Here is a 15482-nt window from a genome sequence, read left to right as displayed (position 1 = left end):
ACAATAGCTCACTATCCTACCTGTATAGTAATTTATTTTAAAAACAACTTCTAGTGTAGAAATGCTCTTGTTATGGCAGGGCTCGCCTCTCCTCGAGGCTGCACATACAGCAAGCAATGCAACTGCACCGGTGTGATTGCACCATCTGGTGCTGCCCTGCGTGGAAGCATCGAAAGATTTTTTTTTTTTCCTTACCTCAGAGCAAATTATATAAATGTTTAAAGCCCAACAATGTGGTTTCAAACAATCCCGTCTATGTCAGTCCATCGTTAGCAGCAGCTTCCCCCCCTAGCTTTGGGCAATTCCACCAACCTCGGCTGGTTTCCACAGGTTTAAGTTGGCTTGCAAGTTAATAGTGCTCTTAATAACACCTCACAAGTGCAAACTTGGCTGAATTTGTACAAATTGTATACCTATGTACATTAAGCCATATTGCAACAACTGCAGCAGGTAAAATGAAATAACAATAGCATGACCTGTGTAATCCTGATTCTTACGTTTGTAGCTCCAAAGCTGTTAATAATATGTAAAGTTAATTCTTGTCTGAACCTTATTTAAATAAAGCTAGCTGTACCACAGTGTAAATTGTCTGTTGGTAGTAATTGGACAGACGAGTGCTTAAACTTGCCTGTTTTCTCCGTTAATCCAGGGCCCAGGTAAGCAATGCAACAAACTTAACTATAAAACAAATACAAAAGCTTCTTATTATAACTGACAGCTAAAGAAATACTGCACCCAAAACCACGCTAATGGTGCAAGGGGCATGCCTCCACAGAAGGATACTACATTGTTTCAGCGTATTGCTTTGGCCTCTGAAACTCTCATTTGAGACTGTGACTTCTGGCTTGTGCTTAAAGCTCAAAGCTTTCTCTAATCCAATGTACTGGGTTACTAAATTTGATTTTGTGTTTTTAAGGTAGATTTTCATTGATTAAATAAAGCTACAAATTTGTTCTAAAGTGTGTATGTGGGTTTTTTTCAGCTTGCTTAGTGTAAATTATTTTCTGATAGTTGCTTCATCTTCAGAGTTAGCTTTGCTCCTGACAGTTCGTTTGTTGTTGACTGACATTCAGTCTTTGTGAATTGAAGGAACTAATTACAGAATTAAACTGTGATTTGGTTGTAAGGTTCTTTGAAATAAGCATACTTAAGAAGTAGTAATAAGAATAAGGTACTTTAGAAGACTGTGAAGAAAAAAGCCTCAATATAAGTAACAGTATTCAGTGAGCCACAATGAAAAATGAGTAAATAATTCCCTGGCATAAATGAAGTATTAAAAAAACCCAACAAAACAACAATATGAACGTCCACCAAAAAAACAATGGCATAGAGTAGAAGATTAAGGACCTTAGACCCATAATGCATATCTTCTAGGCTCCCACACTTCTGCTTAGCTGGACTATACTCCTCATGGCACTGAATATTCAGAGGTCCTTGTGATTTATGTTCACAGACCTTGGATTTAAGACATGAAGCTTCTCCAGCCATCTATGTTCTATGGCTAAAGATGTTTAGCAGCATTTGTATCTCAAGGCTTGCATGGATTTCATACCTAAACTCATTTTGTAAAGCTACACATCTACCTTCCTATCGCAGCTAAAATGCTAAATCCAGTATCTGCAAATACTTACCTGCTCTGGTCACAGCAAACGCAGAGATGTCAAAGTGCTGCAGGATGCCTGTCCCTCCTCTTGCTTCTGTATTGCATCAGGGGGCTCATACTGCAGGTGTGCTGGTTTGACTGAATATAAGTTAATTCATGCAGTTAGAAACATTTCTTTTTCATAGCTAGTACAGTCATTATTTGGACTAAGTTTGAGAAAAAGAGATAACACCCCAGCACAGAGTTAATGTTTTTAATTGCTCTGCTATGAGATCCAAGGACATTCTGAGTGCTCCACCAACAGGTGTGAAGCATCGAGGAAGGGGGGCATGGATGGGGCAGCCCCTGACTGACATCCAGACTGATCAACAGGAGTATTCCATCCCATTAGCGTCATGTTTCATATCGAAGGAGAGTCGGGATCTTCCACTCTTTCTCCTTTGTTGGAGCTGGGACAGAGACCTGTTCAGGAGAGTTCTGTTCAGGACTTTCTTCAGTTTGGCCTTCTGCCATCCTGCCATTTTGCAGAGGCCTCTGGGCCTTTCTGCCTTTTTCCTCTTTTCCCTCTCTGGGATTGGTTGTTGGGACCAGGTGCTGTTTTCCTGGGACTGGCTGCTCAATGTGGACAGAGTTTGTGAAGAATTACATTAAGTATATTTTATATTCTATTTCTCTTATATATATATATATGTTTACTAGTTGTTTATTAATATTTTGTTATTTTATTCAACTGTGTTTATCTCAACCCAAGTTTCTCCCTTCCCTTTTGATTCTCTCCCCTATTTGGAGGGTGGGAGGAGGGGGGAGTGAATGAGTGGCTATCCTAGTTGTATTGCTAGCTCGGGTTAAACCACGACAGCAGGTGACAGATCTCACTGCCCAGCTCTAACATCGGAGGTATAGATCAAACCAGTATCTCTCACCAGACTTTGTGTTCAAGGCGCACAACCTCTGCCAGTCCTTTCACAGGGTTTATTCATTTATACTATCCCGTTACTTGTTAACATGAAGTCCCTAAAAAGGCATCAAAGTAGGGATTAGAGACCCAGCCTCTTGCATGAGAGGTTTGTGTGCTGCTTTCTCTTTCGCAATGCTGTTTTATTGGCAATAGCTCAAGTATCCTGGCTATTAGCTCAAGCTATGGAAGCAGATCTGGCTTTCCAATTCAGATCCAGAGCATATGGGAGGCAGCTGTGCTCGTTAAGGAACCTGCACAGCTTGGATGCAGCAAGTGCCTGGGGATGGGCAGGCGGCTTGCCAAAAGCACAGAGGATTCCTGAGATGGTCATGTCTGGATGCCAAACACTGGATGTTTGTCATTCACACTGCCACAAGGGAGGGGAGCAGGCCTGAGGAGGCTGATGGCCCTGTAAGGAAGGATGTGGTTTGGAACGAGGAACAATGTGGAGCCAGGAGAAGGCCAGTGGAATTGACAGCACAGGGTTTGGAGTCCTGATTTCAGGGAGATGGATGAGATGTGGTAAAAGACTTTTAGCTTTGTGAACATTTTAAGATGCTACTAACAAGATGGAAGCTTGGCCACCACAACATTAATATCTGATTTAGGGCTGATGTCATTTCTAGTTGGACACTACATTTAGTCTTCACAAAAGTGAGAATGAAAGATAAGGATGCGGTAAAGGCCCGTAGCTGTTCTGGTCCAACATCCTCTTGAAAAAATAATATAAACTCTTTAAAATTTGAGGAACATTTTAAGTGTCTCCTGTTCCTCCTTGAAAAAGACATCCATTTCCAGAGCTTGAAAACCCCACATGTCTCAGTCCTTGCTGCTGGGACAGACAAAATGATGAAATGAGGGAAGCAGAAGTCTAATATGCCATGGGAGTTGCTTCCTGGGAATGGTCTCTGTGTGAAGTCCTGCAGCAGCTTGACCCTCTCCTCATAATCTAGCCGACCAATCTGTCCCTGTCCCTCCTACAAAAGCACCAGACTAGAAAGAATAACCTGCAAGACACCTTTTCTTCTAAGCAGCTAGACAAGAAGGGAATTGTAAAAATTTGCAAGGAGTTCACAAGCCAACTGCTGTCCTGAAAGGCATACATCCCATGAAGCCTTTGGGAAGCAGCCCAACAGCAATCCCTGCCTTCTCCCCAGCACTACTGTCCCTATCTCATGGTCTCCTGTGGACCCTCAGCCTTGCAGTGCTGCAGCCTCCTCTCCCTTGCTTGAGCTATTGTCTCTGCTTGGTAAGCAGGTTCCTTGAGAACCTTTAAACCCATTTCTAGGAGATTTTCATCAAACAGTCCCACAGTTGGCATGTGTCCTGGTTTTGTTAAAAACAAGTTTTTTTTCCTTCTCCAGTGGGGTGATTGGACTAGATGGTCTTTTGAGGTCCCTTCCAACCCCTAATATTCTGTGACTGTGACTCTGTGATTCTATGATTCTGTGATGCGTTCCCAGGTTCTGTTGGCAAGAGGAAAGGGGAACCCCTAGCAAGCTGTGTCTCTAGCTGCCCGCCAGTTGCCTGCAAGGAGTCATGAGTGTCTTTTGAACTGTCCTCCACTCCTGCTGGCTTCTTGCTTCTGGTCTTTCCCACTTAGACCCAGCGTTACACACAGGCTTTCAGCTCTGGTTTTTTTCTGCCTTTGTCTGAGTCGTGCCAGATGGAGATAGAGATTTCCACATATCCAAGGGTAAGCATGTTGGCATTAATGCAGGACTGAAGAAGAATAGAAGGGAGACTTGATAGGCCTTGTTTCCACCAGAGATGCTAAGAAGAAGAAATGATTAGTGTTCAATTTCATAGCTGGTTCAGCCATTAAAAATACTCGTAGCGTAGATAAAGGGAAGAAATGTCACTGTCTTCACCCAGGAAAAAGAGTTAGACATCCATCTCTCTCGCTCTCTATCCTCTCTCTCTCTCTCTCTCTATCCTCTCTCTCTCTCTCTCTCTCTCCTCTCTCTCTCTCTCTCTCTCTCCTCTCTCTCTCTCTCTCTATCCTCTCTCTCTCTCTCTCTCTATCCTCTCTCTCTCTCTCTCTCTATCCTCTCTCTCTCTCTATCCTCTCTCTCTCTCTCTCTCTATCCTCTCTCTCTCTCTCTCTCTCTATCCTCTCTCTCTCCCTAGGTTATATTAAAGTACCTCTTACTAAATAAGTATAAAATATGTGGTATGTACCCTAGTGTTAGAAGAAATGTCTCTAACTTTGTGAATTCCCATTAAGCCATGGTAAGCTTTCTGTTAAATTATATAGTTTGACAGTTCTTTCTGGACCTAAGAATAAACGAACACAGATATGAGAGTGGTTCTTTGGCTTTATCCTTGTGTAGTCTTAGTATACAACAACACAATGTTTGATTAATAAGACTCCCAAAATATTAATAAAATAAGCACATCAGTTTTTATTTGGAAACCATCTTAAAATTAAAAGAGAGTTCAAAAGTATTATTGCTACTTCTAGCTGTCCTTACAATCTTACTTCCCTTTACTGACTAAAGTGTTTTTGCAGTGAGTTATTTTTGGTTGTGGAGTGTTCTGGTGTTTGCAAGAGGTGTATTACCAATAGAGTAATAATCCTGGCTTCTTCAGAAGAATGTCCATTTCTTCTCACCCCACTCCCTCACAAATTACTTGGTTTGAACATCTCTGTTTTAAAATGTTCAGGGAGTTAGGATGTTATCAGAGGTCAGACTTTTAATTAGGAATTAACAATTAACGGAAATAATTTTAAACTGTTAGATAAAGGGAAAAATAAAAAGCTTTGTTTACATCAACTGAGAAACAACAACCAGTAGGCTGTCGATAGTGAATATAAACATAGTTTGCCCTCTACATAGCTATTAGAAGTCAGTATACTTGTAGATTTAGTTTTGCCTATTGTGTAGTTGTGTTTCAGCACTATCTAGAGTGCATTGTCTATGTGCTTATGAAGATGCTGTTCTTCTCAAAGGGAACATAGGCAAGCAGAATCAAGGAAGCATCTGGGCTGGAAGGGACCTCTGGAGATCAGGTGGTCCAGCCCCTGTGCAAAGCAGGGCCAGCTGCAGAGTAAGATCCAACTTAAAAGATGGATCAAATAAAAAAATCAATCACTTTGGGGAATTCGGTGATGCACGTACTTTTGAAAGCAGTGTCCACCATGCCTTTAGGCATCAAAGCAGCACCTGTACACTTAAAAGAAAAGGGCCGTGCCTTCTCCAAAGATGTTGCTGTTTAACATTGATCATTATTATTCTTTATTTTGTCATCTTCACATTCTAACAAGGTTGGTCAGAGAGAAGAGCACACTTACTCATGCTCTTGCACTTTCACCTATTGCACAAAATCAAGGGTCAAGAACAATGCTAAACTGAAATCAAGGCAGTATCCAAGCCCAAGAATCTTTTGGAGCCTTGAACATGCCATAGATTTTTATCTTCACGTGTTGTCCTGTTTCATCATCAAGCATGTTCATCGCACAGTTATTACTACAATTAAAATTCTCATTATAGGCAACAGCAGTTTTACCTGCTCATTTTTGTGTTTAAATGGAAGAACTTAAAGGCTCGGTGCCCTTGTTCCTTTCCACCCTTTCCCTCCAAAGTTACTTATTTGGGGCATGGGGAGCCTGCAATTTTGTGCTCTGAACTGGATGTGTGCTGGCTTCTTGATTGCTGCATTTTGGCGGGTTTAATGTAGATGCCAGTCTGTGAACTTAGGCAACTTGTGGCCAGAGGGAGTGACAGTATTAATACCTAAATTGTCCCAGCAAGACTGAGAGGATGGTTGCCCGTGTCCTGAAGGTAGAACTCAAGCAGTGCTCAAGAATGAGATTATGCAAACACAGACTTACGAGCAATTGGGGGTTGGATTTTACCTGCCTGCATAGTAACAACCTCATTAAGTGATGTGGAATTGCTGTAGATGAGGTTTCTGTTTGGCCATAGTGGTGATGTGATGTATGGGAGAATTACAAGATTTATGATCTTTAAAACAAATATGTTGTAATGTAACTGTTCTGGGGATTTTAAGTTTCCAGAAAAATACAAAATTTCCCATGGGCATTTTAACAAGTTATTGTTCTTTTGTGACAGAGCTGTAAATAAGATTTCTTTTTTGGCCATCATTTTAGATCAACACACTCTTCCTTTTTCCTTTTTTTTCCCCCCTTTTCCTTTTTTTTTTTCCCCTTTCCCCTTCTTTTTCTTTTTTTTTTTTTTCCTTTTTTTCGAGGGTCTTGCTGCATCAGGATACTGAGCTTTGCTTCAGGGGTAATTACATACATTGTTCTGTGTATTCTTTGAGTAATTATAGGACAGAATTAATTTTTTTTCTCGCAGTTTTTCTTAAAGTAAAAAAGATAAACCTTAGACAACAATAATGACAACAACAAAAAGCCTAAACATAAGCCTTGTGCCCGCCCGCCTCCCCCCCCGCCCCCCCCCCAAAAAAAAATGAAAGAAAGAAAGAGAATGAGAGAATATAAGCTCAAAAGGTATATTTGCAAATAAATTTTGGAAAGACCTATACACTGATATAAGGAATGAAAGGAATTTTGGTAATCTTAGAGCAAAAACTGGTCCTTAAAAAAAAATTAATAACAGCACGTGGAAGAGGCACACAGATAATAGAACACATCTGTTTTGGAAAGTTTAATAGAAATGAAAAAAAATCAATATATTTACATAAAGGTATAATATAACATTAAATTGAGAAGGAAACTAACTTTTTTTTTTTTTTAAATTAAAAAAAACAGTTGGACAGACAGAACATGCCAGTGTAACTCTGAAGGAAGAAGCTGAAACTATGGAGACAAGTCCATCTGTTGCAAGCACCAAGGATGGTGTAGATGCTGAGAAAGACGATGACGACGATGCTTATACAGTTAAACAGTTGCCATCTTCGGAAGAAGACGCGGAAAACCTTGACCAGGCATCTGAGCCTCAGTCTTATGATCTGGGTTTTAAAAAGGTTTTTAAATTTGTTGGATTCAGATTCACCGTGAAGAAGGAAAAGACAGGGAAATCGGAACCAGTTCAGCTGCTTACTGTAAAAAAAGAAACACGAGTCCATGAAGGAGCTGGTGATGAAAAAGAAGTCAGCTCAGAAGAAACAGCGATGCCTGAGGATGCATACTGTGCAGAAGACAACACCAAAGACACATTGAAAAATGAACAAACAGAACCTGAATCTCCTAAAACACCAGAAGCAAATGAGATTTGTTCTGAATCAGCTGCCTTAGCCACTGATACTACATCACCATTAAGAAGATTTTTTACTCAGGGATGGAGTGCATTTAGAAAAAAGAAGAGTTTCAGGAAGCCTAAAGAAGATGAACTACAGTCTCCTCCACAAGAAGAGGAGCAAGAAAAAGAGGGCTCAACATTAACAACTGAAACCAGTGAAAAGGAGGAGAAATCTGAGTTCGAGAAGCAAGATGAAGAGAAGAACATGACAGCAGTAACTGCTGAAGTGCACGAGAAGGAGCAAACTGAAGGTGAAAAGCAGGAGTCAGAAAAGACTGTGGCAGCCATAGGAGCTGAAGCATGTGAGAAGGAAGAGCTAATCAGGCATGATGAGCAGGGACAAAAAGAGGATGTAGCAGCAGCAGTTGTTAAAGAAAGTGCGATGGAGAAAAAAGCTGAAGAAGGTGATCAAGAAGGAAACCTGGTGGAAGTCTCAGAAGATCTTGGTCAAAAGGAAGAAAAAACTGAAGAAGGAGGAAAGGAAAGTGAGGTGACAGAGAAACTACTAAAAACAAGGTCAGTGGTACCTGTTATCACTGACAGTGTGAACGGAGAACTGAAAATGTCCTCGGAAGTACTACCTGTGGGAGAAAAACTGGAGTCAACTGGAGCCAAGTGTGAAACAGAGGACAAAAATGAAATGGCTTCTGAAGAGAAACTTGAAGCAGGATCTTTGGCTATTGAATTTTCTAGTGAAGAGCTCAAAAAATCTGAAGGAAGAGAAGGAAATAAACCTTCTTCACTGGGGAAAGAAACTTCCGATGAAAAAATAGAGGAAGCAGAATTGAAAATTTCACCCACATCAGAAGACATAACTGGAAAGTTAGACACACAAGGAGAAGCTCAAGATAGAACCACAGAGAAGAAAGCAAGCGAAGAGCATGAGACAAAACTGACTCTGGGTGCTCCTGAGTTGAAGTCCTTTTCTACTTCTGAATGTTCTGTTGACACGGAGGATGATCAACAGACAATCAAACCCACTGATGAAGGTCTACAGGGAAAAACTGGCATAGTTATGACTGATACTGTCAAACCAGATGAAGTAACCACAGAAATAACTCCTGAAGAGGCAGCTGGAAAGAGGCCTCCAGAAGGTATCACAAATGAAGCTGAACTGTTGTCTTCTCAAGAAAAAACTAAACCACAAGGCAGCCCTTTAAAGAAACTCTTTACGGGGACTGGATTAAAAAAACTGTCTGGGAAGAAACAAAAAGGCAAAAGAGAAGAATCTAAGTTAGGGGAACAGGGTGAACCAATTCAGCACTTATCAGATTCCCCAGATAGCCCAGAGGAACAGAAGGGGGAGAGTTCTGCTTCTTCTCCTGAGGAGATGAATGAAATTCCTTCTTTGGAAAAATCTGCAGATGGAATGCAAGTCACTGAAAATGAAGAAGCTGCAACTTCAGATGTGGAGCGAAAAAGAGAAAGTGTCACAGCCTGGGCGTCATTTAAAAAGATGGTGACTCCCAAGAAACGTGTCAGAAGACCTTCTGAAAGTGATAAAGAAGAAGAAATTGATAAGACAAAGGATGGTGCAGTGTCTTCAACTGAAAATGCTGTTGATGAAAAGCAGGGAGAATTCAAAGAAAATGGGATGGACCAGAAACCAGAGAAAGCCACGGAAGAGCCCAAAAGAAAGGTTGACACCTCTGTGTCCTGGGAAGCTTTTATATGTGTAGGTTCTTCAAAGAAAAGAGCCAGGAGGAAATCATCATCATCTGATGAAGAAACTGAACATAAACTTGCTCAAGAAAGCCAAAAAGTGGAAGAACCTGGACAGACCAAAGAAACAGTAACAGATGCAATTCTTACCAGCTCTCAGGAGAGTGATCAAGGACAAGGGAATTCTTCCCCAGAACAAGCCGGAAGCCCATCTGAGGGCGAAGGTATTTCAACATGGGAATCCTTTAAAAGGTTAGTCACTCCAAGAAGGAAATCCAAAACCAGAATGGAAGAGAGGACTGAAGACTCTGTGGTGGGATCCAGCCTGGAGCATTCAACATCAGATGGTGAGCCTGGAAAAGATGAATCATGGGTTCCATTTAGAAAGCTGATGCCTAGGCGTAGGAAGAAAAAGTCAGATCGGAAGCCAGAGCCAAATCATCTTAAACAAACAAGAGAAGACATGGCAGAAACAGCTGAAGAAGATTCAGATATTCCAGCTGTTGTTCCTTTATCCGAATACGAAGCAGCAGAGCAGGAAAAGATGGAAGCCCAACAAGCAAAAGATGCTGAAGCGATGAGAGAACGAACCTCAGAGGAAGAGAGAGCAGAAAAATTAGAGGAGAGCCTAAGAATTGAGCAAGGACATGAAGGGCTGGTACATGTGGTTACTGTTACCGTTGTGGAAGGGGAAAGGGCAATCAGCAGTATTGAAGAAAGGTCACCATCTTGGATATCTGCTGCTCTGACAGAGTGCATTGAGCAGGCAAAAGAAGAGGAAGAGACGGAAACTGAGAAAACATTTGAATCAGATGTTCTTGTGGAAGAAGCAGTGGCAGCTGCTAAGACAGAGCCAGAGATGAGAAAGGATCGAAGTGATGACACCACAGCAAGTGAGCTAGAGCTAACCTCCGAAGCAGTGACAGCTCTGGAAGAGACAGCAGAAGCTTCCTGTGCTGAAGGAACAATGGAAGTGTCCCTTGCTGAGGAGACAACTGAGATGGTTTCTGCTGTTTCACAGTTGTTAGAAACCCCAGACACTACAGAGGAAGTTACACCTGTACAAGAAGTAGAGGCCACTGAACAAAATTTGAAAGAGTTAGACAAACAAACACAAAAAGTTCTTCAGGAAGTTGCTGAAAGAGTAAAGTCAGCAGATGCAGCCCAGCTGGTTAGTGAAAGAACCATGACAACAACTGTAATTACAACAGTGCAAGAAGAAATTGATTCAGAAATGAAAGATGATGCTGAAGATGGGCAAGTTGTAGGTCAGGCAACTGTTTTGCTTGACCAGTCCTTGAAAAAAGAGGAACATAAAGATGACCTCCAGGCACTGGGAAGTGCAGGGAGCATTCAGGACCAAACTGGACTTGAAGAGAGTGTCCTTCTGGAAGGTTCTGAGAGAAGTGGACTATCTGCTGGAGCAAAAGAAAGCACAGAAGGATGTGAAAATGTAGATGTATCTAGAGAGGAAAGCCAGTGTCAGGCACGTGAGGAACCAGTTGTAGAAGGCCATGAAGAAATATCTGAAGCTCAGAGAACAGTAGAGGAACCTTCATCACAAGACAGAGACCCTCACATTGTCAAAGCAGTCACTCCTGAAGAAGAGCCATTTCCAAAGCAGGAGGCTTCAGAACAAGAAAAACTACCCATGACGGATTTCGCAGTAGATGAGACAAGAGATGAATGTATTCCAGGAGTGCACGCTGCGGTAGGTATTACATATAACACCAAGGTTCATCTGTCAAAGGAAAAAATCCGCAAGCATTAGCTATTATACCTACTTTAGATCCAGGTAGTAGCAATATTACTGCCAGGGTCCTTTTTTGTGCAGCCTGAGGCAACTGAAGTTTGTTTCCAGTGAGACAGACACACAGATGTCCATAAGCAGCAGCCACTGAGGCTTGTATGCAGATTGAGGTGGATGCAATTCCTGCAGAAATGGGTGGGAGATGGTTTGTGTGGATCGGAAGGTGCTGCAACAATTGCAATGAGGGCTCCTGCACAGCACAATGTGACTGAAGATATTATATGAAAATATGTGATACATATGTGATCTATATGGTACCATACATAGCAGGTGGTATCTTCAGTCATAGGCAGAGGTACGATTGTAGCTGAGGTACTTGTGCAAAGCGGGGGAAATAAATGACCCCAGTATCTCCAGCTTTAAATGTGCGGGAGTTCTTGTGGCTGATGTGTCCCTGCCTTCCTCTGTACCTCCCCACCAACTTGCTGGCTTAGTCTTTGTTTCAAGTGCTGCTGGTTATCCCTTGCTTTAGGCTGCCCTTTGTTTAATGAGCTGTGTGTCCTGAGAAACTGAACATGAGCTGGAATCTTGGTGACCCACTGATCTCAGTGTCATCATCTCGTGCTCTTCCCATAACCATACTCCTCTGCTTGTTTTTTCTGGTGCTTTTTCACGCAGAACACTTCTGGTCACTCCCTGTTCCTACCCTTTATCACAGGTCTGTTGCAATTCTCCACAGGTGCAGGACAAGATGGAGTATGAAACCTCTACCTTGGGGCTTCCACCTGAAGAGCCTGTGCAGCTTGAAGGAGAGGGCAAAACCCTCACGATGGGACCAGAATGCACAGAAGCAGCTGTCACTGTGGTCCCCATGAAACCTGAAAGACAAGATGAAATTCCTGACTTAGACTCTCAGGAGCAAACTTGTACCAAAGGAGTTCCTGGCAAGGCACCTGCCCAGAGAGAGGAAAAAGAAGATGATGCTGTGCTCCTTGGAGAAGAAAGCACAGAAGTTGCTGTTGCTGAGGTTCCTCTGCAGAACGAAGTAAAAACCTCTGCCCTTCCTTCAGAAGCAATTGGCTCAGAGGCAGCTGCAGATGCTGAGCAGAGTGTGAGGGATGGGGATGGCAGGCAGATTACAGCAAAAGATCCTGTGCCCTTTGTTGAGCCACAATGCAGAGAAAAAACAACTGAAATCCCCTCCCAGAGTGATGAAACTGAGGGTGGGAAAATGGAAGGTGCTGTGCCCAAAACTGAAACACACTTCGAGAGGGGTACCCCTGTCACTGAGGCCCCCACGCAGATTGAAGCAGACAGTGTATCTAATGTAGCGTCAATATGCCCAGATCTCCCTGAAAATGGAAGCACCATCCTCACTGACACAATTGCTAAGAAATGTGAAACACTAAGCAGCTTAGCTGAAGAAGAGACTGTGGAAAAAGAAGAAAAACTTGCAGAAACCTCCACCTGTCAAGACTTTCAGAAAGAAGATAACAAAAATGAGCACTCGATGGAAGGAGCCAAAGAAGTATTTGAATATGGAAAAGGGGAGGCTGTGAGAGGTGCTGAATGTTCAAGTGCTGTCCAGCAAGAGGTTTTAACTGTGCAAGAGGAAGGCTCTGACTCAGCCTTCCCACAAGCTAGAGGCTTGGAGGCTCTCACTGTGCCTGTGCCTGTAGCAGCTGCAGCAGCTGAAGAGCACATCATGGCAGAAACTGTGACACCCGCAGACACAACATCTGAAACTGTACAGCCCTTGGCAAACACAGCAGAACAAATGGCTTCTGAAGGAGTCCCAGTTGCTACTATTGACTTTTCAGGCTGTGGGACTGCAGAGCTTGGTAGTGCAGGAGCACCTGAGCCTCAAGTATCTCCCACTTCCATGAATGGAATGTTAGAGGAGCAAGAGAGGCCCCAGAGTACAGAGCAACCCAAACAAAATGGTATTCCTCTAACTCACAGTCTGTCTCTCACCCACACAGAATTTGAGGACGTTGTTCAGTCTGTGAGTATAGAGTCTCGGAGCACGAAAATTGTATTGAATGCCATTGAGACAGCTGTTCACAAACTTGCAGAAACAGAAGAGCCAGCTGCCTTTGAGCCAGAGCAGTGCATTAAGTCCACAGGGAAAAGCCCATCAGGTACAAATATACCTGAGCTTCTGGAAAGTACGCAGGTGGATCATCAGATTCCAGTAGGCACGGAAGAGATATGGAATAATGAACAAGAGCTCCAGCAATCACGAATAGTGAAAACTGCTACAACAGCAGAGTCTGCAGAAATTCATGTACCTGTGGAAAAGACAAAAGACATGCTGTTAACTTCGGAGGTGCTGGAAGATGGACAAAGTGAGAATTCTTTAACAATTGTGACTAGCCCTGAAGACATTTCAAGGGGAAGTGAGAGACTTCAGAAATCAACACTAGAACTAAGTACTTCAGAAAATTCGACCAAAGACCCGGTTGGCCGGATTATGGAAATACCAGACCAACATACAGGTCAGCAAATGTGCAGAGAAAGTGAAGAACAACAACATCCCCTGCCAGTGGAGGATGGAAAAACACAGACATGGGAGAATGATAGTTGCCAAGAAGCAACATCTTGTGATAGTCCACAAAGTCAGAACTCAGTGGCTCCTGAGGCCTTGAATGTAAGTAGCATTTTTAGTCAGCAATTTCTTTTTTTTCATAGTAGTTTTTGGAGTCTGTAAAACTGTCTTGTTTTTTTTTTTTTAATTCTGGTGAAAGACTGCTCCTCAGTTTAACCAACAGGCCACAGATTATCTATATATATATATTTTTTAATCATTATTTCTTTTCCCCCCTCACTTTACTGCCTCTATCTTGGCTAACACTTTCTTTTCTGTTCTGTACAGCTACCCTCATTTTAATGGACTTTGACTTGGCCTGTAGTTTAGGGTGATATTTCTGGGAGGCAGAAATGTGGTTTCCAGCTTTGCTAGATACACACTCATATGGCACGTGTTTAACGTATGGGATATAATCTGCAAACATGTTTCCTCTTTAACAAAGCTCTTTGTAAAATCCTAAGGGATGTGAGTGTCACCTTCCATGATAAACCTGGAGTGCCCCATGTACTAAAGCTCTTTGCACTTCAGTGAAGTCTGAATCAGAAATGATAGGTACAACTTCTCCTTAGGATGTTTACTATGCTTGCTTAACTAAGTCATGAGACCTTTATCTCTATCTTTGAGAGCTGCTTGGGAAAATAAGATATTTTTGAGAGAGTAAGTTGTCATTAATATGGCTTTTTTTCACTATCGTCTTTCTTTCAGATGTGCTAAGCATCCATGTGGCGTTTGGAGAGATGCCAGTCCTAGAGAACAACTGACAATCCTGCAGCAAAACCAGGAGCTTTATTCACTACCCTTTATTCTTGGATGTTAACATTTGCTTTTTTGAAGACTTCACCCTTTTTGTCATTTCTATGAAAAAAAAAAATGGCTTTAATGTTCGCTATATCTACACGTGTGTTCCACTTGAAGGGCATTTGCCTTTGCCCAAAATATACCATTTAGACTGGAGATACACAACTGAGTGAATGGACAGACCATTAAATTTGTGCCACAGTTTTTACCCCACTTAACGTGTGTCTTGTCTGTCCCACCTCCTTGAATCCTTTAGCTCATCCCTTAATCCTCCTACCTTTCTGCAGTCCCCTCTACTCCCCACATCTTCCCTAGCTGCCTTGATTTGACCTGCAAGTGGCTGTAGATGCTGCTTGATTCATGTGTGAGGAGGAGAAGGAAGGCTGGCTGATGAGAACACATGAGACTTCTGGCTGAGTAGCAGACTTGTCTTCATCAAACAGCAGGAACTGGATCACACACAAATTCTTGAGCAAGATACTCAAGATTGCTGCCTTTCAGTCCCATTCAGGTATCTCTATCCATCCTTCAGTTGTATCTGTGCAGGCCTGATTTAGTCAGAAATGACTTCTACAGTGTAGCTTGAAAGGAGATTGAGAATACCCTTCTTCTTTTGTTCCAGACTTCAGGTCTCAGGACTAGACCGTAATGTGTTGAATATTTATATGTATGTCTTAAACCCAGTTCTGATTTTAATGTAGAGCTATGATACTTCTGTACTATTTAGGTGTACCCTTAAATGAATTTTGTAGAGTAGCTTGGAGCGGAAATTGATACCATTGGAGCGGAAATTGATAACATGTACTTTCCTATTTATTGTTCCAGGTTTTTCCCCTTGTAAAATCTCTCAAAAACTTGGCTGCCTTGCTTTGAATATTTATATGTATATCCTA

The 15482-nt window shown here is 42.2% G+C and overlaps 1 protein-coding gene across 1 annotated transcript; it reads left to right on the top strand.

The window, feature by feature from the left end:
* Window positions 1-7304: 7304 nt before the first annotated feature.
* Window positions 7305-15223, top strand: LOC136002799 (A-kinase anchor protein 12-like). The gene is made up of 3 exons (XM_065658025.1): window positions 7305-11162; window positions 11941-13851; window positions 14497-15223. Exons 1-3 carry the CDS (start codon window positions 7350-7352, stop codon window positions 14503-14505), a joined length of 5733 nt encoding a protein of 1910 aa, XP_065514097.1. The 5' UTR covers window positions 7305-7349; the 3' UTR covers window positions 14506-15223.
* Window positions 15224-15482: the final 259 nt, after the last annotated feature.

Source organism: Caloenas nicobarica, unplaced genomic scaffold (genome assembly GCF_036013445.1).
Source record: "Caloenas nicobarica isolate bCalNic1 unplaced genomic scaffold, bCalNic1.hap1 Scaffold_404, whole genome shotgun sequence".
NCBI classification, from domain to species: domain Eukaryota; kingdom Metazoa; phylum Chordata; class Aves; order Columbiformes; family Columbidae; genus Caloenas; species Caloenas nicobarica.
This window is presented reverse-complemented; position numbering and strand designations above follow the sequence as displayed.

Bases quoted from the DNA above. Each gene is read 5' to 3' on its own strand.
- LOC136002799 (XM_065658025.1), top strand. From the start codon at position 7,350: ATGGAGACAAGTCCATCTGTTGCAAGCACCAAGGATGGTGTAGATGCT. The intron at 11,163-11,940 runs GTAGGTATTACA...AATTCTCCACAG, and splicing joins TTCCAGGAGTGCACGCTGCG to GTGCAGGACAAGATGGAGTA.